Below are 21,713 nucleotides of genomic sequence, written 5' to 3'. Positions count from 1 at the left end.
AGCACAAAGCAAAGTTTAGGTCCGAGGGAGGAAGGGATGAGACCACAGCCTTTCCCCCTTTCCAGCCTCAGATGGAAGTTGGGCACAATTGTCAGTCAGACACTGCAGAGGCACTGTGAGCTCTGAGCCAGCTTCCTGGTGGCACCAAGCTGCTGCTGCTGTCACTGTGGCTGCAGAGCCTGTTCACAGCCCCTGAACTGAGTGTCAGCCTGGGCTCTGGGGGGGAGGCCATGCAGCTGCCTTGAGCTCTTGCAGAGAGAGCTGGCTTTGCCCATCTTGCATTTCCATTTTGCCCATACCAGTGACACAAAGGCATCTTTAGTCCTATGATTCTGCATAATTTGTGTAATTTCTGAGCTCAGAGCAGAGAATGTTGTTCCCATGTCTGAGGAGGTGGCATGGCTGAAAGCCAAGAACTCTGTAATTTCTTCACGAGCACTGCCCAGTGTGAGAGGTGACCTGCTCCATTTCATCCCTGCAATGGTGTCACTGTACAACAGATAGGGAGAGAATTTAGATGTCTTTTCCCATTTGGGATCCATTTCCTGTGCTACCCACTCTGTGAGCTGTCTCTGCCCTGGAGAGTTTGCCTCTCACATGGAGAAGCAGTTGGGGACTGAAGGAAGCAAGCACAGGTTGCAGTGCAGTGCTTTGCTCTGAGGTTACTTTGCCATGTTTCAGCTCTGTCCCACTGCAGTCATCAGAAATGCAGTTCTGTTCTCAGAATGTGGAAGTGAGTCTTGGCCAGTGGCTTCTCACGTTGTTCACAGCTCATTTTTAGCACTGCCCTGTTCTTACTGGTTCTTTCCTCACCTTCAATGATTCCAGGCCCTGTGGTTTCCCCTGCTGGAGGCCATGATGTCCCCACAGAAATCCTCTGGTTCGTCGCAGTGTCCATACTCTGAATGTGAGTACTTTGGCATTTGTGGCCCCAGATATCAAAAAATATCAAAAGTTGTGTGCTGTCTCTCTCCTCTGATGAATGAATAGAAGAAAAGCAGTTTTGTGACTCCATTCCTAAATATCCTGCTCCCTGACCTGCAGGGAGCTCAGGCTGGGTGTTTGGTAGGCTGCAGCTGTCAGGTAGATAAGGTTTTTTTCATTTACTTTGTTTTGAAAGCCTACCACAGGCTGTGCTAATAAGTTGGTTGCACTGAGGATGGTCTCTGAAAGAGCCAAGGTGCACAGTGTGTACAAAGGCTTTGTAGGTTGCAGTGAGCACTTGGGGAACTCATGATGTAGTGCACTGACACTGTGCATGCCCAGCCCTTCTGTGCACCTCTGCCTGCACCTGTCTGCCATATATAAAATCAGTAGGACTTGAATACACCAGCTAAATTCTCTACTCCACTTCTGAGTCAGCAGCACACCTCAAACAGCAGCCTCCCTTTGTGGGAGAGATAAGAGTAGTTAAAAAGGGGCTTAGATGCTTTGGTCTTGGCAGTCCCCAGCACAGGAAGGACGTGGAGCTGCTGGAGAGAGCCTGGAGGAGGTACCAAGGTGATCAGAGGATGGAGCAGCTCTGCTGGGAGGAAAGGCTGGGAGAGTTGGGTTAGATGGGATACTGGGAAGAAATTCTTCCCTGAGGGGGTGCTGAGGCCCTGGCACAGGGTGCCCAGAGCAGCTGTGGCTGCCCCTGGATCCCTGGAAGTGTCCAAGGCCAGGCTGGACGGGGCTTGGAGCACCCTGGGATAGTGAACGGTGTCCCTGTCCATGGACTGGATGAGCTTTAAGGTCCCTTCCGACCCAAACTACTCTGGGATTCTCTGACTAATGTCTTTTGCTCTGTCCCAGACCTGTGCTAAGGATCTAGGAACAAGTTTTGTGCAAAGGTCAACACTGGGAAGTTTTAGAGTCTGTGGGCAATAACACAGACAAGGATCCAAACTGGGTTTGGTAGTGATAGGAAAGTGGATGGGGGTGCTACCAAGTAAGTCAAAGTGTGGGTGTTTACTGTAGGGGGTGTGGAAAGGAATGCAGAGGTATTGTGGGATCAAAACCTTGTAAACACCCTTTTTGCTGCAAAAAGGCTGTGTGCTTAGTGTAGTATGTGCGGGAGAAGAAACGTAAAAGCTATTTTCAAACCAGAAAACATGACCTGAAATAAAACACTCTTTATCTGTAAGACTGATCTCTCTTTACTCCTGGAATCCTAATGAACTACTGTGGCTGTTGTGTTTGACATTCCAGCTTTGAAGAGTTTGACAATGCAAGTGCTGAACAACATGGCTGCATTTATTGCTCTTCCTTCAATCCTGCAGAGAATTCTCCAGGTGAGTTCCTGAAGAGAAGGTTTCACCAAGCTGTGCCACTGGTTATTGGGAAAAGGTATTCCCAGGTCATTAGAAATCAGATCAGCTAATTGTCTGTTCAGTGTTTCAGTAAAAGTTCTGTTGGTGAGACATAAGGTGTAAAAGCTGATAGAATTATCTGGGGAGACGTGTGGGAGCACACAGATCTGTGAGAAGGTGTAGTTGAAGTAATTCCTGCAAACCACATAAAATACTATCTCAAAGGTTGCAACTACTTGGAACTGAAACTTGGCAGGTTTAGGGGCAAAGCCACAATGAATTTCCCAAAACTTGGCACTAAATTTGTTGAAGCCCTCTGGGATGGGCAGTTGTGAAGACACTACAGCAAAGTGTGTAGGCTTTTGCAGAAAGATCATGATTGGGCCCAAAATGTTATTGATGGTGCAATATTATTTTAGAGATGCAGTTAGTGAGTAGCAAACTTGCAGAAGAGCTGATTTTAAGCAGAGCTTTGGGTTGAGAGATCACAAGCGACTATAATTTGTTAATTTGCAAAACAGATGAAAGCTGATGTTGGAATTTGATAACAAACCTTGAGAAATGCAGAAAAGGAATTAGAAGAGTTGTCTGTGTTGTGGAGTGGAACAATTGAAGGGTTGAGTGTTGAAACACTGTTGAGGGTTTCTGTTCCAGGTGAGAGAGGAAAAGGGCTTACAGGCACTACAGGGTGAACACACACCTCTAGCAACCTCTTGGTTTGATCTTAATAATATGCACAGTCCTGGATTTTGAACAAACTCATAAGATAGCAAAGCACGATGTAAGAGAGTGGATAAAAAGCGTGTTCAAATGAACTGTGGTTTTATCAAAGATAGGAAGTGTCAAGCAAACCTCATGGCTCTTCAGTAACTTATTTAGTCTACTTTTAGCTGAGGTTTTGGTATAATTTCCTGTTGGGCTTTGTTTGATGTTTAATGTAGGCAGGAAACGATGGAGAAGCTGTGAGTGAGTGGAAGGCTGCCAGGGAAGGGAGGCTTCCCTGGGTTGTGCTGAGAACTGCCAGGATGGGGTGGGAGTCAAAGCAGTGACCACTGTGCAGATAACACAGCTGGCAGGTGTGACAGTGTGGAGGAAGATGCTGTTCTCCTTTGGGATGAAGGGACACTTTGTTGATGGCAATCTTCACATATTTCATTCTATTTCTTTTCTGGTGGACTCTTTTAGCAGCAATAGAAAATCCTTGTTCCAGGGGCTGGCACTGATGTCCTGGAGGCAGCAGGGGAGTGAAATGTCTTTGTCTGTTGTAGAGGGAAGTGGATGGTGTGATGGCTCTGCTGGGGAGGCTGAGGGGATGCTACATCAGGTGGAGTGCTTTACTGAGGACAGAAATGGGTCAGGCATCACTGAGAGCAGCATGTGGAGCTCTGGTCACTGGGTTTGGAGGCAGGGGGGACCTGCTCCTGCTCATTCCACCTCCCTGGCCAGCCTGACAAATTCAGTCTGACTAAAGAGAGATTTGGTAAGGCAGATTTTTTGAGCAACTAGAGCAAAAAATGATGACTTCTTAAAGTGCAGAGAAAAGGACTGAATTCCAGGTAAACAGCATTAGTATCAGAAGTTCATAAAATGGGGCAGTAATTGGTACCTTGTAGCTCAAAAACAGGTGTAGGGAAAATAACGTCATAAAGATCAAGAGAAGATCCTATGGAAGGAGAGGTGGTGTTGGTTTACAGGATCTCTAAGTTGACTTTGCCTCTTAACACCTACTCTTCTATAGATTTCACTCACACCCATGCATTTGCAAACCCCTGAGGTGTGTGGAGTGCTGTGACCTGGATTGTTTGTGGGCAGCAGAGAAGGTGTGAGCCTCTCGATGCATCCTGGGGATCCTCTGACTGGTGCCAACAGCTCAGCTGCGTCCTTCAGAAATTGCTGGCTGTTTAAAGGTGGATTTTCACCTCTGAAGCTTACTTAAGCCTCTCCCAACTTCTTATCCTCCTCGTTAGGAGATGGGCTCTTCTCCTGAGAGCTTGTCTGTGCTGGGTCTGCCCAGTGGGCTGCCTTCAGTGCCTGTTCCCCCCTCTGGAGACAGTGTCCTTTGTTACAGGACAGACCCTTCATTGAACCCTGTGCTCTTGTCCTTAACCCCACATTTCCATTCACTCTGCCTTCACACCAACCCTTATTCCTGGGTTCCTGGCACTGCACTGCTCCAGCTCACTGTTGCCTTTGGGTTTGTGGCTGTGTTTTGTCAAACTCTTGCTCCAGGGCTTGCAGAGGGTGCCTGTGGGAGGTTTCTGTGGAGTTTATTTGAATGCACAGCTTGGCCCTTGGGAGAACAATGCCTTGAATCCACCTGGAAGCTGGTGTTGGGATGGTGATGAGCAGGTCTTACTCTGTGGCCTTGTCATGAGTGCCCAGCTCAAATGTTCAGGGATTCTGAACCCTGGCCCTGCTGGGGATCAGGGTGAGAACTCCCTTGGAGCTAGGCAGCAGAGAGCACAGGATTTTTTGCCTCCCAGTCGTCTGCTTCATTGGGTTACTGGGGAATGCCATCCAAGTGCCCTGCAGGGAAGAATCACAACATGGCAGGCACAGGTGGTGCTTTCCCAGACAGGAAGAGCCTTGTGTTGTTAGCCCTGGCTGGGTGTTCCTTTTGCAGAGCTGTGTAGTTGCTCTTTGAAGCCGTGTAAAATTCCAAACCCCGGTGGCAAACCCTTCTGTCCTGGCTCTGAGTGCTCTGCAGGGCACTTAGATGTGCTGCTGATGTGCCACCTTTACTGTGACCACAAGGAATTATTGAAACCAGCCTTTCTGGGCCCTGGAGTGCATACAGCCTTTCCCAAGCCCTCCAAATATTTTGGTCAAATGCAGAATTAGAAGTGGTGCTTGTCTGACAGGGCCCTTAAATGCTGTTCCAGCAGAGCTCAAGGCTTGGTGGTAGAGCATAGATAGGCTGGGAGGTGGCACAGCTGCCCAGGAATTCACTGGGGATTTGTTGGAAGGTGGGATAACATCAGTAAACTGAGGTAGATTATCTTGCCTTTTCTGAAAAGGAATTAGAGTATTCCAATTTTAGCAGACTGTTTTTCTTCCTCTTCTGGGCTTAACTACTTACAGATTATACTTTATGCAAATGTTAAGTTTGCAACCAAAGTGCTTGGCCAAAGGGCACCTTGCGAGGGCTGGGGCCAGACCTGCAGCTTTCCCAGAGAACAGGCAGGCTCCTGGCACCTGCCTTTCCCAGCTCTTGGGCTCAGCATTATCTAACCGAAGTCATGTGAAATAACAATTGATAGATCTGCTCCTGCTCATCCTTTGTAGTGTTGGGGAGTTAGTTATTAACTGGGAAGTCTGAACTAACCACATTAGGAGAGATACCAGAGGAATCCTCTTGAGCATTAAGAAAAATGCCATGTTATTAAGGATGTGAGTGCTCTCTGAAGAGGGCTGAGGCTGAGTGTTAATTCCCTTACAAAGCTGTAATCCTTCATGAATGCTTTGTAAACAGATGCAGATGATGCCTCCTTCAAAATGGAGAACTGGAGAAGCCAGAAATGCAAAAGCTACCTGTAGGGACCCCAAAGAGGGGAAGGAAGGATTCTCTTAAAAACTGTTCCAGAGTGGAAGCAGAAAGATCCAGAAAGTCTCTCCTTGTATTTTTTCCATTCCTGCACAGGGCTTTGGCTGTTTTTCTTCCTAGTCCGGGGGATCAGCACTGGGATTAGTTGTGTGTGCAGTGGTTGCTCTGGCCCCTTGCAGAGGGGAGAAGCAGAAGTGAATGTGTTTGCAGAGTGCATCTATTAGCACTGGTAGCAAAGCAAGTGCTATTTCCTGGACCCAGGAAGAAATGGGAAATGGAAGAGACAGAGCTGGCTGAAAGGGCTGCACGAGCACCTCTGGGCTGTGTGTGGATCCCTGCCAGCTCTTCCCCATCTGTTTGCTGGTGGCAGCCCTGGGCAGCCAGTTTGGCTCTGGCTCCTTGTGCCCATGCCACGTTCCCAGGGCAGCACCAGCCTGGGAGCAGCTGCTGGGCTCTGTTCCTGGTTGGTGCAGTGCCTGTTCCACTGCACAGGATGGCACATCCAAGTCTGCAGCATGCCTGAACTCCAACCCAAAACCAATTTTCTAAGGTGGAATTAATGAAAGATATTCCTCCATAAAAGTAATTGATCCTGTGAGGCTTTTGTGACTGGAAATTTTGTGGGGTCTGAAGCTGTGGTTTGGAAGCATTGTAAGCGTCTGGAGGAGTGACCTGGGGGCTGTGGGTGTGATGCTGGAGGCAGGCAGGCAGCTCCAGCCCATCCCATCGGGTGGCTCTGGCAGGGAATGGCCATGGACTCACTGCTGGCACTGAGCTGCCAGGCTCGGGGTGAGGCTTTGCCTGGCCATGGGCCTCCCCTGTAGAGAAGAAAGTCCATTTTCTTGTTTTTAGAGCTCATCAAGCATGACTTGAGGAAAAGACAGCAACTGAAAGCCCTCAGACTTGTGTTGTCCCTCTGCGAAGGTGCAGGTGGATCTTTATTCTTCTCTCTTCTTCACATCTCCTCTTCCTCTGCTGTGTGTCCAGACAGCAAGCCTGTGGCTTTGAAAGTGTCCACTTGCAGCTTAGGAAGTTTGAGGTGCTGTATGGAAATGGTGGGATCTGGACAGTTTGTGAGTGACCTCTTGGCCATGTACTTGAGGGCTTTAGAAGAGGAGCTGCTGGCTGCCTGCCTGACTGCTCTGTGCTCTGGATCACATTCCTGCTGTGGAATTCCATTGCATCCCTAATCCCTGCAGTGACTCAGTGCACTGCACTTCCTGTGCCGTGCTGCTAAATGGTGCAGGCAGAAGGGAGCCTCGGAGTGTTCAGGCTGTGCTGTTCACCCAGCAGAAAAGGAGCCTGTGCAGCACATTCAGCTCTTTGTGCTTCGTCCAGCGTGCTCCAGATCCACAGCTGGTTTTGACTCAGTGCTGTAACTCAGGGCTGCTTTCATTCAGGTTTGAACGTTGGTGTTTCTGCCTGTCACGTTGCCCATGAGGGCTGTTGTTCAAGAGTTCCTTGACTTGCTTTCTGTAGCTTTGGTGATCCCTCAGGGTGTCTTGCAGTGTAGCTTCCATGCTGCTTCAGTTGTCTTTGTCAGTTGGCTTTTCCACTCTCAATTCTCCTTGCCCAGTCCCAGCATGGAATCAGCCTTGCTCCTACTCCTTCTCTCGTTCATCTTATCCAGAGCTTGTTTATCCCACTCCTGTTCCTGTTTCCGTTGTGTCCCCACCATTTTTCTACTCTCTGGGTTAGTTTCCTTTCCACATCATGCATCAGGACATTTTGGCAATGTCCTGCCCATCCCACCAGACAGCTTCCTGCACAGAGTGGTGCTTCAGGGGGTGCCAGGGTGGGTGTGCAGGGATGTTTGGGCTGGAACAAGCTGGAGGACGGGGGAGGTGCACAGGCTGATGACCTCTACCACAGGCCTGTGCTTGTGCTGCTGGGACATGGCAATAAAGCTGCTCAGGGCATGTGGAAATCAGCCCTGCAGCACCGGGAGAGCCTCAGGGCCCTGTTCCCTCTGCCAGCTGGGATGTAGGCTCACCAGTGACCAGGTGTGCTCTTCCAGCCTGCAGCTGAGGGGTGTGGGATGAGCCTGGGGGTGAGGCACCCCTGGCTGGGCAAGAGCGCAGGGCTGGGAGCTGGCTGGCCACGCTGTTCCCTTCAGTATTCCTCAGTGCACTCTCCAGTCAGCTCCTGCAGCTCCTGAATGGAGTTTCCAATTTTGAGCCAGGCACACTAATTTATATTGGTGTTGTCATCTACTGCGTTTTGCTAATTACTGATTTTCCCATCAGTACATGGGATTATTCTGCTGTCCCTGTGCATGTGCAGCATAGTTAACTCTGCAGTCGTAGCTTCTGTTTGCAGTTCCAATCCAGAGGAAAAAAAAAGACCTAAAAAGAATCAGAATGGTCGTATCCTGTGATTCATCTGCAGCTTTGCATTTCTTCATACAGGATCCAGTTTATGGAAAAGGGAAACTTGGAGAAATTCAAGGGCTTGTCCTGGGAATGCTGGACACTTTCAACTATGAACAAGTAAGTTGCCTGTGTTTCTGTTCTGCCCACTGCAGCATTATTTTAGCTGCCTGGCCTATTGCTCTCTCTCTCATTTGTCATTTCTGTCTGCAGGGCAAAGTCAATGGACATGTGAGTGATTTCTGTGTGATTGGGGGGTGGTGAGGGAGTTTGTTTTGCTCACAGATTGCAAGTGAAGGGACTGACAGGTACATGGTGACCACCTCTGCAGCTCAGTTCTGTGTTAAATGTGCCAGAAGGGTAAACATCTGCTTTTTCTCCAGCTCATCCTGCAGTTAGGGACTCGAAGGCACAAAGCTGATATGTTTTGTCTTTATAAGCAGTTTTAAATAACAGGTTTTTAAGCTAGGCTGTTCTTATACTTCCCAGTGGTAATGCTGCACTTCTCTGTGACCTGATGTGATTTCCTCTTAATCTCAGTCCTGCTTTTCTCAGTCCAGTCCCAAATCCCAGGCAGTCTCTACACTTCAGCAATTTTCTGAAACTCCTTTCCCCCTAAACAGGATGCACAGTGCTCCTCCAGGTCCCTCTCCCCGCTCATGTGGCAGTGCCATCCCAGCTGCTGCTCAGGGCAGGCCCCCGGGCACCAGCAGCCAGTGCAGAAACACAGTGGGAAATAGCTTTGCTGTGGAGGCTGCACACCAGGAGCTTTTATCTGTGTTTGGGTTCTTGCAGGAGGTGTGGGCAGCTCCTGCCCCCTGTCCCTGCCCGGCAGCTCAGGGACAGGCTGTGTGCCCAGATGGGACCCTCTGGTGCAGCCTTTTGCAGCTGCTGCTGTGGAGCACAGATGGAGCAGGGAGCAGAGCCCCTGTGCCTGGGAGAAACCCGATGCTGGAAACCCGGGGTGGTTCTTTGGGCTCTTTGAAAATGGGCATCCCTCGGGAAGGACGAGCAGATGAGCAGTTCAGGGGTTTTTTTAAGACTTTAATTGCCATAGTGCATTTGAGCTTTGATTTTTATTAGCACATTTCTCCTAAAATGGGGATGTAAGCAGTAGCTTGCCAGGTAGGAGAGAGAAAAAGAAGGTTTAGTGTGGAAGATGAGAAAATGGGCCTGCCATGCCTCTCTTAATGCTCTTGGGCAAAAGTCAATACAGGACTTGTCTATTTGAGAGTGCAGAGGAATTGCTCCATTAACATGTGATGAAAGGATAAGTGTTTTGAGGTCAGTGGATAGAAAGCATAGGAGGAGAAGTGATTTTATTGGGTTGTTTCTGCTCTTAGTGAGCTGCTAAGCTGCTTGTTGTGAAGAACTGGTCGGCAGGGAGTTCCTGCAGTCTGGAGGTGACAGACTGACCTACTCTGTGTGTTGTCTTCCACACAGACCCTTCTAGAGACAACCACGAGCCTTTTAAACCACGATCTCCACTGGTCCCTGTGTAACCTGAGAGCCTCTGTCACCAGAGGCCTTACCCCAAAGCAGGATTACTGCTGCATCTGTCTCCAGCAGTACAAAAGGAGGCAAGAAACTGCTGATGAAATCATTGTTTTCAGGTAAAGTTAAGGGGTGGGATTGCAGCTGTGATCATGTTGATAGTTTAAAAGGGGAAACAAATTTACTGGTTGGCTCACCTGAGTAACGCTCTGTATTCCTGGGAGCACATCTCCCTGCTGCCTGGCAGGGTGAGAGGGCTGGCTAATCACACCCATCCAGAGCCTGCTTTGCATGCAGCCAGCTCTGCCTGGCAGGAGGAATTGGCTCCCGGTTCCAGGAGCTGGCTGTCAGTTTTCTGTCCCCTCTCCCAGCAGTGTGCTTTGGGCACTGCAGCACCCTGGGCTCATTTGTGTGTTTGTACATCTTGGATCTGCCACAGCCCTGGCATCTCCCATGTCCTGTCTGTGCCCAGGTGTCTGTAAAAGAAGGTGAAATCACTGTTACCTTGACGTTATAGTCTGTAGCTGTATCAGCAAATGGGCTTCCAGTGTTGATTCTGTGAGCCTGGAAATCAGGAGGGTGATCTGTACTCCCAGATCCAGCCTTTTCCCCCTGGCCAGCCCCTTCCCCTCCACCGTGCAGAGCTCAGGAGGGAGGTGCTGCCCTGCTTCCCAGAACTGACTCCCTCTCTTCCCAGCTGTGGCCACTTGTACCACTCGCTGTGCCTGCTGAGTAAGGAGTGTGGGATGGTCACCAAGGGCATCATGAGGTGGATGTGCTACAAATGCAACTCAAGCAACAAGGGAGGGAAGCTGAGTGAAAACTTGTCAGAGCTGAAAAAAGGGACTGCAGCATCCCTGGCACAGGTAAGGCTTGTGAGGTGGTTTCTCTTCAGGTAAACTTCATCATCACTTTGTTCTTTGTCTGTCTGTGCTTCCAGACAAGCCCCTGATCAGTACCTGTCAAACACTCTCAGCAGCTAATTGGTCACTTTTCTGAATGCCCGTTTGTTTTGGTGGGGGTACAACTCTGAAAGTCGTGGAAATTTGTTCATCCAGAAGGTCTAGGAGCTGGTGTGAGGGGCAGCTGGATGCTTGCAGCTGATTGTGTGGACAATTCCTGTCAAATTATTCTTAGGTGTATTTCACATAAAACTTAGATTGAAAGCTGACGCATTCCTTGTGGCTGGATTGTGGAGCCTCTGTTCCACCTTCCTAGCAGATAATCTGGCTCTGGATAAAAGGTCTGGGATTGATTTGACTCACTAAGTGCTTGCACAATGCTTTAAGAAGCTTGAGTATAACCAAAATTGATGCAGCTGGATTTGGGTGAAAGAACAGAGAATTAACTTGTATTTATTGTCAGTATTTGTGCACTGAAAGTTTCATCATCCCTAATTCAAACTGAAGTACAGCCTCAAATATGCATGGAGCTGTCTTTTCCCTGGGCTGGTGCTGTGGAGGGTAAGCCCCTGTGGCAGGTGGTTTGTTGGGTTGTCTTTAGGGATGTTGCACGGGGCAGCTGAGCTCTGCTGCTCCACGTTCCAGCAGCCCCTGGGTGAGGGTTTGTCCCCAGCTGCCTCGGGGTGCTCTGTGCATTTGTCACCGTACAGATGTGCACAGAGCTGCGTTTTCACTCCTGGAACCAAAATAATTCAATCTTGGAGTACGTTCTTATAGTCGTACTTGGGTTTTGTTCTAGCAAATGATTTCAATTCCTGCCAAACCCATCCCCATCCAAAGCTGTCTAAGGGCCTTAGCCAGCTGCTGCACCCACAGGAGAGGCTTCCTGCTTGGGGGAGATGTGGGAAAAGGGAATCTCACAGGCCTGTGTGGAGCACCATGCAGTCTCTGCAGTCAGGCTGTGTCTGTGTTTGACTTGGTGACAGCACCAAAGCTTTCCCAGGAGCTTGGAAATCGACTGTGATCCACCTAGGCTGAGCAGTGTGTGTGTCCTGTCCTGCTGCAGTGGGATGTGGGCACTGGACCTAAGGCTGGGAAGGTTCAGCAGCCCCACATCTCACCCTCTGCACTCCTGCCCCAAAGGAGTGGGTGTAAATGGGGGTGACAGGCTGGGGTGTAGCTTAAAAACTAGAGGCAGAATTAAGTACTAAAACTGCATTCAGCATTCAAGTGCCTGACACTTGATTCCAGTGCTTTATACTTGGGTTATCCCTGGGTTTTTCATGGGAAGTCAGTCAGGGAGCCCCTGTGGCTCTCCTTTGACTTCAGTCTGACTTACCCTGTAGAGAAAGAAGGGGAAAATGCTCCCCATGCCGCGACAGTGGCTGGGGTAAGGAGGAGAAGGTGCTTCCCTTTATTTAACTGATGAAAGTGAAGGGCTGGCTGGAACTCACGGCCTACAGGGAGAAGTGGAGAGACTGGATGGGGAAGAAGGGTTACAGCATGGATCATCTAGTGCTAGCTGGAAAGCGTCCATCCCAGGCCATTCCAGTGTGGGATGCTGCCCTGCTGCTGTCACATGCTCCTGGCAGGGAAGCCATGGCTTCCTGTTCCACACACACAGCCCAGGCCAGCAGAGCTTGGCCTGGGTTCAGCAGAGCACTGCTCAGGCCCCCAGCTCCTCCTCCCTGTGTCCCAGATCCTCTCCAAGTCTGTGATGTTCCTCACCTATTTAATTACAATATTTAACTGTTGTACTTGCATGTGATCAAACTGTTGCACAGTCACATCTTTAAAAAGCTGAGCATATTTAGACTTGGCAATAGACTGGAGAATCTCCAGCTCCTGCAGGAAGTTTGTCTGCTGAACAATCATTGCTTAGCAGCGTTAATTAACCCTGGGAGATAAGGATTCCTCTGACCCGGCGTGGGCTGAGTTACAGGGCAGACTTTCTGTGCTGGGGGAATGCTGGGAATGCAAACTGGGCGAGATGGGGCCTTTCTGTGTCCTCTCTTAGCTCTGCTGGCCCCAGCCAGACCCAGGGCTCTGGGTTGGAGAAGCTGCTCTGGCCTCCACAGCTGGTGTTTGTGAGCAGGAAATCCTGAGGGAGGTCCTGCTAACACCACTGTGCTTCCAGCCCTGCCCTCCCGAGAGTCAGATCCAGAGCTTCCAGGCCCTTCTGCTCAGAGATCTGTGGGGAGGGTGTTTCCCTGCAGCCCCTTTAAAGACCCTGAAAGCTTAGTTCCTCTCTTGGCAAAATCTAATATGGGGTTTTTCTTGTTTTTGGTTTGTGGGGCTTTTTTTCCATAGAGAGATCTTCAGTTGAGGTATTTATTTTCTTAGGAAGCCTTGAATTAGGAGTAGAGTCATACTGAGAAATGCCACTGAGCATCTGGAGTGCATTTCACAGCACTAATTCTGCCCTGCCCAGGCAAAGGCTGTCAGTTGGAATCGTGCAGTGTGGCTGAGATGTGTATGTGAAATGACAGCCCAACAGACAGCGCTTCCCCTGCCCCTGTGCTCTGTGTGGTGCTGGGGCCATTCCCTGAAACTGGGGAGCTGGAGAGACACCACAGGCCAGCACTGACCCATTATGGGATCAGTGACAGCATGGATTTAAGTGGAGCCTGACTAGGATGAGGGCTTGGCACACCCTACCCCAGCCAAGGGGAACAGAGAGAAGGGCGCAGGGGGTTTTCTTTCCTCTGGTTCTGCTACCAAAAGTTTGTGCTTTCTGTGTTACCCCTGAGCCTTGCTGGCTTCCCAGGGGTAATCCTCTGGGGCTTGAGGATCATCTGTCCCGCCCTCCCTACCTTAGAGCATACCCTAAATGAGAGTTAAAAGAAATGGGAGCTTGTTTTTATGGTGGGTCTCTAATCCACTTGCAAAACTGTGTTTGTGCTGTGGTGCTTGGAGCTCACTGAGGTGTGGGGGGGTGAGGGCTCAGCAGCTGGGCCACTGCCCAAATACCTGTGGGAAAGGCTCCAGGGCTATCAGTCCCTGATCCCCAAAACTCATTTGCCTCATTTCAGTGAGCTAGCTCATGTTTTCAATTTATTCTGCCAGCCTGTGCACTGGGGATCAGAGAGAGGAAGAGCCTTGGCTCCTGGGCCATAAGCCCTGCCATGAGCCCCTGAGCTGCCATGCTCTGGTTATTCTGTGTCTGAGGAGTTCTGAGCATGCTGTTGTTGGAGCTGTCCAGATGGCAAATATGTTTTATTCAGGAGTATAATCCTGTCAAGTCACGCCAGGACGGACAATGGACTTGATCCATAGTTAATCCAGTTTGTCAGGCTCTACCTTTGGGCTCTGTCCTGCAGCTTTCCAATGTCCCTCCCTGTGACAGCCTTCCAGAGCCTCGGGAACGACTCCAACGTGTGAGGGGCTGCTACCACATCCCTCACGTGACCTTAAAGGTCCCTCTGCACCATGTGCTTTCTGCTGGGACACGGTGAAGGTTTAGGATGGGATTTTTCACCAAAACTTACTTTAGAGCTTGACATCACCTCCGTCCATCAGAAGACAGACCAGTGTTACTGTTTTCAGGGTGACAGTGGCCATCAGTTATTAACTTGTCTCCAGCAATATCAAAAACTTCCAAGGGGTTTGTAACTTCGAAAATATTTGGGTGTGATCCCCGCAGTAACACCACAGAGACAATTAGTGTTTTATACAGTTACAAGGGTGGGCGTTCTCTGCTCTGTGGAGAATGTTCCCATGCACAAATTAACTGAGCAAATATCCAGTCCTTTGGCGTTGGAGGTGGACTCCTTCACTTCAGCAGTACACAGAAATCCATGTGAGGAAGGAACTGGAGACACAGAACATCTGTTAAAGATTGCTTGTAATGGAAACAAAAGTGATCTAGTAAGAAGAATATTGAGTGCAGATGTCTCGTGAGCGGGTAGAGGAGGACTGGCACCAAAGCTAAAACTGAAAACAGTACAAATTGGAAAAGACTGATTTGAAAACCAGAATTATCCTTTAGCAGCTTTTAAATCAAAATTGACTGTTTTCTTGGGCTTCTCATACTGGAGGAGTGGGTTAGTTTTGTTATTTTGTGGGGTTTTTTTGAGAAATATCAGAGTGAATTGTAATTGTGTCCCCTGGCCTTCCTTCAGAGCAATCTGCAGCCTGGCAGAATAGTCCATCCACTGCCTACAGTCCAAAGTCTGGCACTCTGGGGCCCATGAGAGGCTGACAGGGAGCAGGGACAGCTGATTCCAAACTGCCTGGAGCAGTGAGACCGAGATCACCTGGGGAAGGGTCATGGCCTGGTTAAAAGCAAAGATGGCAAAATTGCAGTGGGAAATCTCGGCTTGACTTTACATCTCAATTTCTAAGAAACTATTCCTACAGTTTGATGAAAATTTCCTCCCTTTTAATAAAACATGCCAGTCTGGGAGGATGTGTAGAACAGACTCATTGAAATGCAGTGGCAGCTGCTGGGCTGCAGCAACCTGTGGATGTTCCCATAAACTGCAGCAGTCCCTGTTGGTCCCGTGAGCTGAGCTGGTGCCCCACAGCCCAGGAGGTGTCCATCGGGATCCAGCACAGCACCAGGGAAGGGCAGGAGGTCACTCTGCCTTCACAGAGGGGCCTGGGAGCAGGGGCATGTCCCAGGGGAGCTGTTCCTCGGGCTGGGCTGGCTCCTGCTGCTGCTGGGGGGGAATGGCTGTTCCCCTCTGTGATGCCAAGCTGGGAAATAACCAACTGGCCCAAGGTTAAGGGTGCAGCTGACTCCTGCCTTTGATGTTCCTCTGAAGGAGGGGAGCAAAATAAAGGCAAGCAAGGCTTTGGCTGTTTGTAGTCCCTCGGTGGGAGGGGGAGGGTAGGAGAGGGAATTTTGGCTGTGCTGGTGGTTCTGGCTGTAGCCAAGGGGGCAGTGGCTGTTCTGGATGGTGGCTTTCAGGAAAGCAGGGGAGCATCAGTGTCTGGTAAATCCCATCAGGGGAAGCTGCAGTTGCCATGACCCCCTCGCAGCCCATGGCACAAGGAGAACAATGTCCTGTGGTCTGTGTGTGACTTGGGCACCGACAGGTTTGGGCAGCTGCAGCTGAGCTCCCGGGGCCAGGGCTGGGCTGGGCACGTTCTGGACCTCCCAGGTACACAGCAGTGCCAGGCTGCCCCCAGGGGTCAGGAGAGATGAAGGGGACGGATAACAGAGGTGTTCCCTTGGGTTTTCTGTAAGGTTTGGGGTCACATTACCAGTAAGCCTCTGGCAGGAGAGTCACTAACCCTTACACCAAGTAGGACTTCTTCCCTCTTCTGTGTGTCTTTTACATAGGACTTGAGGGAACAGCTGGAGCTGTGTCAGGGCAGGCTCAGGCTGGAGATCAGGAAAAGGCTCTTCCCCCAGAGGGTGCTGGGCACTGCCCAGGCTCCCCAGGGAATGGGCACGGCCCCGAGGCTGCCAGAGCTCCAGGAGCGTTTGGACAGCGCTGCCAGGGATGCCCAGGGTGGGGGTGTTGGGGGGTCTGTGCAGGGCCAGGAGCTGGACCCTGATCCTTGTGGGTCCCTCCAACTTGGGATATTGTGTGATTACCTTCCTTTTCTCTCCCCAACTCCTGCCCTTGAGAGAACACTGCACCTCCTCAGCCTTCTGTGGCTGGCACTGTGGGATCTGTTCAGCAGCCTCTTGGCTCATCTCTACGACAGGAATTCTCTGCATGAGGCCTCTGAATGTACAGGTGCTGAGCTCAGCCCAAGCACAGGCCCGTTGGGCATCATATTTAACATTTAATCCATGTGCTGCCATGCTTCCCTGGGAGCCTGCTGGATGGGAAATGAGCACCCTGTCTGCTGGGCTGTGGTGCCCAGTGAGGATGTGTGGGGGCTGTGTTTGTCTAATTAACCCTGAGCAGTGTTATTGCTCCTTTGGCTGAAGGCCTCAGTGGAAGTCCAAGGGAATATCCCAGCAGTGCCTGGTGTAGGCAGGAGCAGCTACCCAGAGCATGTGTGGGAGCACAGGGATGTGCTTGTGTGCTTCCCTGTCTAACACAGACCGTGCCCTCCTCTCCACATCACTGCAGTCTCACGTGGCTGCAGCCGTGACTGTCAGAGCACAAACAGACCTGTGCTCTCCCAGGCCCTGAGTGGGAGGTTTGCTCCTCAAGTTCAGCCAAGTTCAGCTGGAAATAAGAGACATCTGCCTTTCCCCTGGTGCTGCTGAGGAGTGAGAGGCCAGGGCTGTGTGACAGATTGGCTGTGCTGGGGAGGCTGCTCTGCCCTGGGCAGCCGGGGCTGTTGGCTGCCTCTGATGGGGAGCAGGCAGGGCTCACCTGCTGCCAGGCACTGCTGGCCCCTGTGTGCTACCACAGGTGAGGTTCTGGAGGCTCTGGGGCTGTCCCAGGGCAGGTTTGGCCCCATGCAGCCATGGGTGGGGCGGTGCCTGTCCCGGAGCCTCGCTGGGCAGGGGCTCTGCAGAGCTTGGCAGCAGCAGCAGGACACTGCTGTTCTCAGAGGGGAGTCCTGAGGTTTCCCCGAATTCCTTAACAGCTCTGTCATGTCAGTGTCATTCTAGTGACTTTGGGTCACAGCCTGCCTTGCTCTCTCTTTGGTTGATTGTTCCAGGTTCCTGGGAGCACCTTGGGAACAGCAGGGCCTTATCTGACAGAAGAGAGGTGGATTTACTTAGTTTAAGGTTAATTGGCTGGGCTTTCATTAAAGCCCTGAATTTGAGTACTTGTTTGTAAGGCTGATGAGCCATGGGGAAGCAGGGGAGGAAGGCCAAGGGTGGGCTTGGTGTCCACTGCCTGTGGGCTCAGCTCTGTAAATGGGAACATGGCGGGGGTTGCTTTTGTTCCTGGGAATCCCAAAACCTTCCCCGGGACTTCTGGCTGCATCTCCTTGTGTTAAGGGAGCAGCCCCTGGGGCAGTGGGGTGCTCTGAAGCTCCAACTGATGCAGCAGTATCTTGTGTGGAAGGAATGGCTGAGGGGCAGCTCTGGGATGGGTTTCTTGGTGTGACTGTGGATGGTGCCTCTGCTCAAACTGTTGGGATCTGCTTTGCTTAGGCACTGGCTGACGATGGAATTTGTAGATGCTAAATTAAAGATAATTGCAGGCTTGGGAGGGCTGTGTGTGACTACCAGAGGGGTGGAATATGTGCAAGAAAAATGTGCAGTGGGGATTAGCATTAGTGGTGGGATCCAGGGGAGCTGGAAAATGAAAAAAGCCTCTTTCCTTCCTCCTGGCCCAGATCCTCAGGAGATGAACTGACTCTCTGGGGTTCTGTGTCTCGTCTGAGGCCTTTCCCGGGGCATGTGGGGATGTGGCTGGAAATGGGTTGGAGGTGCTGAGGGCTCCATCCTGGAGCTGGCCAGCTCTGGAGACAGAGGCTGTGCTGTGAGGTGAGCCCAGCACCTTCCACTGACACCTGAGTGCTGCTGCTGGACCCCGGGAGCCTCCCGTGGCTCCTGAAGGGAAACATGCCTTTAGTGACACGGTTGAAAAAGGAAAAGGCCTGACAGCAGTTGTTTCCATGACAACAGAAAGAATTGCCTGCAATATTTCAGCTCATCAGCCTGGGAGCAGCCTGATTGATAGTTACGTACGCGTGGTAGGGAGAGAGCAGGAGAGGGGAGGCCAATTATATTGCATTTTCCTCGTCCTTGAATGCCTGTGGCCACAGGAACTGTGCAGGGCAGTTTTTCCTTGCTTTCTGTGTTTTCCAAGCGAGGATGACCTGTGTGTCCCTGGGAAGCACCGCTACAAGCTGCTGGCTGTGAGTCCCTGACCCTCCCTGTGCCGGGTGTGCAGGGAATGGGGACATCTGGCTCCCTGACTGGCAATCAGCAAATAGTTATTTACACTACAGACAGTATCCTGGAGGGGAAGGAGAGAGTTTGGCAAATGTTTCCAGCATAAGTGATCTGCACTAAGGACATTCCTCTCTTCCTAGGCTGATGATCCAAGGCAAGACGTGCGTGGCTTTGGGATGGTCTCAGAACTATCCAGGCTTCAGGAAACCCGTGGGGGGCTTCAGTGCATCTCCCATTGCCAAAGAGCTCGAAGTCAGGGCAGCTTCAGTCAGTACCCACTGGCAGGACTGTAGCATTTTTGGTTAGTAGCCCCTGGGAAATGTGTTTTGGAGAAAATATTTGAACGTTCCCTTAAAAATAGATCCCCAGAGACAACAGATGCCAGCCTGCTGCTCATGAGGGAGGCTGCTCTCCTGGCTCCTGTTGGGGTTTCTTGATGATGCTTTTGCTTTGCAGTATGAGCAGAAACATTCAAAATAGAAACACTGTGGTGTGATAAATGGAACAAACCTACAAGAATCTGTGGTGCTTTGTCATCTCTCCCTGGGGTATGTAAATGGTGCCGTTTACAGCAGTTTGAGTGTGTGCAGCCCTCTCTGCCATAGCGCTCTTGGTGCAGCTCTGGGCCCTCTCTTTGCCCTCACTGCTGGGGGACACCTGCCCTCGAACCCCACAGCTGGGCAGTGCCACGGTCTCGGGGACGTGGCTGCCATCGCTGTGTGACTCCCCTTGCCTCCGTTTCCGCCCCTCATTTGCTGGCTTTCAGTGGGTAGCACCCCTCTAGAGGACAAGAGGAGGGAGCTCGGGATGCCATTATAGGATGCCGGTAGCTGGTGACAGTCGCTGGCAGTCACGGCTGGGGTAGCGGGCACACACAGCCCGTGTCCCCTCGCAGTGTTGCTCCTGTGCCGCCGTGTCGGGCTGGGCGGGGCCGGGACACGGGGAAGGGCTGGGGGAGCTGCTGCTGCCGCCTGGGAAGGAGCCTGGAGAGGCTGCTCGGCCGAGGAGGCCCATTACTTCTCTTTCCAGCTGGCTGAGGGAGTTTTCCCGTGCCTTTTTTCCTTCCTCAGAGGTATCCCGGTGCCGTCAGTCTGCGCCATCAGGGACAGAGCTCAGCGATAACTCACTGTGGATGCAGGGGTGTAACTGTCCTTTGGGCAAGCGCAGGATTAATTGTTCTTCCCCCCCAAACCTGGGGTGCACATGGTGTCTTCATGCCAAGGCAAAGATGGCTAAAAAGGCCTCCCAAGCAGGCTGTGGGCCGACTGCTCCTGGCCCAGGAATTAATTTCTGTCAGGAACCTGACACCCTGCTCTGTGTGGTTTCTGTAACTTTCTCACTCTTCCTCAGATGAGTTCAGAGTCTGTGTTGGATCCTCAGCAAATCCAAGCTTTTGACCAGCTCTGCCGACTCAACCGAGGCACCTCCCGAGTACGTACCCCCCATTTTCCTTCTGCTTTTAAACGGGTGATGGGCGTTTTTCACATTGCCAAGCCAGACACTGGCACTGGCAGCGAGGGCTCTGGCTTTTCTCTGGGGTTTGCTCTAGTGCTGGCACTTGGCTGTGGCACACTGCAAGGCAGCCACGCTGGGGAATTCACTGGCAGGGAAACCATGGGAATGCCTCTGGCTTTGGGGCTGGGCCTGACAAGTGTCCATGGGGTGATCCTTTGTGGGTTTGTAACTAAGCTTCCCTCCAGACACTGCAGCTCCCACAGTCACTCGAACACTCCTCCTCCTGTGCCTGTGCTGTCCCAAGGAGAGCGCAGCTCCCTCTGTCCCTGGCATTTTCTTTGTGCCTCCTGCCTGTTTTGGCTGTGGTTGGTGGCACTTTCAGTTCTTTCTGGGTTTGTTTTTCAATTATGTGACTTTAAAGCAACCTAAAGGCCCCTGGAGAGTTGTTCAGTTGAGGACTGGTGTCCTGCACGGAGCTCTGTAGGGTCCCTCCGTGCCATCTGTGCCCTTGGCTTTACCTGGGGTGAGGTTTCTCTCGCTGCAGCAGGGACGCAGTGGCCCGGGGCTCTCTGTACGGTGCAGGAGTGTTCCCAGGGTGACCGGGATTTCCTCGCAGCTGGCTCTCCTGACGGAGCTGGCGCGTGGGGGCCACGGCGGCGGCGGTGACAAGCACGGGCTGCTCAGTGTTTCCCACGGGGACCCGGCCACCAGCAGCGTCTTCCAGAACGAGAACTTCCAGCTGCGCCTGACGCCCCCTCCGCTGGCTGAGGAGTAGCGCTGCTCCCGGGACGTGGTGCTGGGGAGCCTTCCCACCACAGCACGGGGTCTTCCCCCACACCGCCTTTCCCAGAACCCGCTGTGCTGAGCCCCCCTGGGCACTGCTGGGTCGGAGCTGGGCGATGTCCCGGCTCTGCTTTGGCAGCCCTGGGGCAGCTGGGCTGGAAGCTGGAACTCCGGGCCAATCCCCAGCATGCTGAGGCACAGGGAGGGCTGCCTGTGCTGACCCAGGGGCTCGTGGCAGCAGCGAGAACTTTTCCAAGTAACCGAGTCAGCTCCGCCCTGCCGGAGGAGCCTGTCCTGTGCCCAGAAACCCCCGTGAGCCCGTGCTGTGCTGGTTCTGTGGCTGGGGGCCACACCTGAGCTCTACATTCTGCTAAAAGCAGCTGTTCTGGCAAGGCCTGGCCCTGCTGTCTCATGGGATCGTGGGAGGGCACAGAATGGGCAAACCTGGAGAAGGCTGAAGAATGCAGGAAAACACATCTGTGTGAGCAAACTGACCTGCACATGCTGTGTTCTACCAACCCATTAAAGAGGCCCTTGGTTGAACTTTCCTGTGTGACTTCTGCACTTCTTTGAGTGGGCTGCTGGTAAGAGTAGGATACATCTTGTGCCTGCGGGTGAAGCTCAGACCTTGCCTCTCACCTGTACCTGTGCTGGGGGTGGGAGGAGTGTGCGTGTAAAAGGCCCTTGGGGGCTGCAAGGGCCAGAGGGTGGGTGTGAAGGGCACTGATGGTCACAGAACCTTTAGCACTTTGCTCTCAGCACTGCAACCCAGCATTGGTGGGGTTTCTGTGCTGTCACACACACGTCTCTTCCCCCTGCTCTCTTTGGCGCTGGCACTTGGGTGTTTCCAGGTGCCCTCGGGGTCCCAGCTGCTTCCAGAGCCCAGCACCAGGCAGGTGTTGCTCTCCCTGCACACAGAACTCCAGTGGCTGATCGGTGCAGGGCTCATGCAGAATGGCAGGAATGTGGGGCAGCACGGCTGCCTCCAAGGAACACAGAAGCACCGGGTGTTGTGCAGAGCTCAGCTGGGCAGGAGCAGTGCCCTGGGGCCCGAGGTGCCCTGTGTGCTCACCTCCTGCCCATGAGCAGAACTACCCTGGCCTGTGTCCAGCC

General features: G+C 51.9%; 1 protein-coding gene across 7 annotated transcripts in view; it reads left to right on the top strand.

Moving 5' to 3' along the window:
- Positions 1-21,143, top strand: part of VPS8 (VPS8 subunit of CORVET complex) — a 68,610-nt gene extending 47,467 nt beyond the window's left edge. For 3 of the 7 annotated variants that reach the window (XM_042024721.1, XM_042024722.1, XM_042024719.1), the window contains 7 exons: positions 829-907; positions 2,191-2,273; positions 8,244-8,324; positions 9,648-9,817; positions 10,396-10,564; positions 19,713-19,793; positions 20,362-21,143. In XM_042024721.1, the coding sequence (XP_041880655.1) occupies positions 829-907; positions 2,191-2,273; positions 8,244-8,324; positions 9,648-9,817; positions 10,396-10,564; positions 19,713-19,793; positions 20,362-20,592 (894 nt within the window). In that variant the 3' untranslated portion in view covers positions 20,593-21,143. Of the gene's footprint in view, positions 1-828; positions 908-2,190; positions 2,274-8,243; positions 8,325-9,647; positions 9,818-10,395; positions 10,565-14,154; positions 14,229-19,712; positions 19,794-20,361 lie in introns of all 7 variants that reach the window. The other 4 variants (XM_042024725.1, XM_042024723.1, XM_042024724.1 and 1 more) reach the window with 3 other exon arrangements.
- The last annotated feature ends 570 nt before the right edge of the window (positions 21,144-21,713 follow it).

The sequence above is a fragment of the Corvus kubaryi genome, unplaced genomic scaffold (genome assembly GCF_017639235.1).
Source record: "Corvus kubaryi isolate FWS band 111438036 unplaced genomic scaffold, C.kubaryi_AGA036_p1.0 37264, whole genome shotgun sequence".
NCBI lineage: Eukaryota > Metazoa > Chordata > Aves > Passeriformes > Corvidae > Corvus > Corvus kubaryi.
The sequence above is the reverse complement of the archived record's forward strand: the minus strand, read 5'-3'. Positions and strand labels throughout refer to the sequence as shown.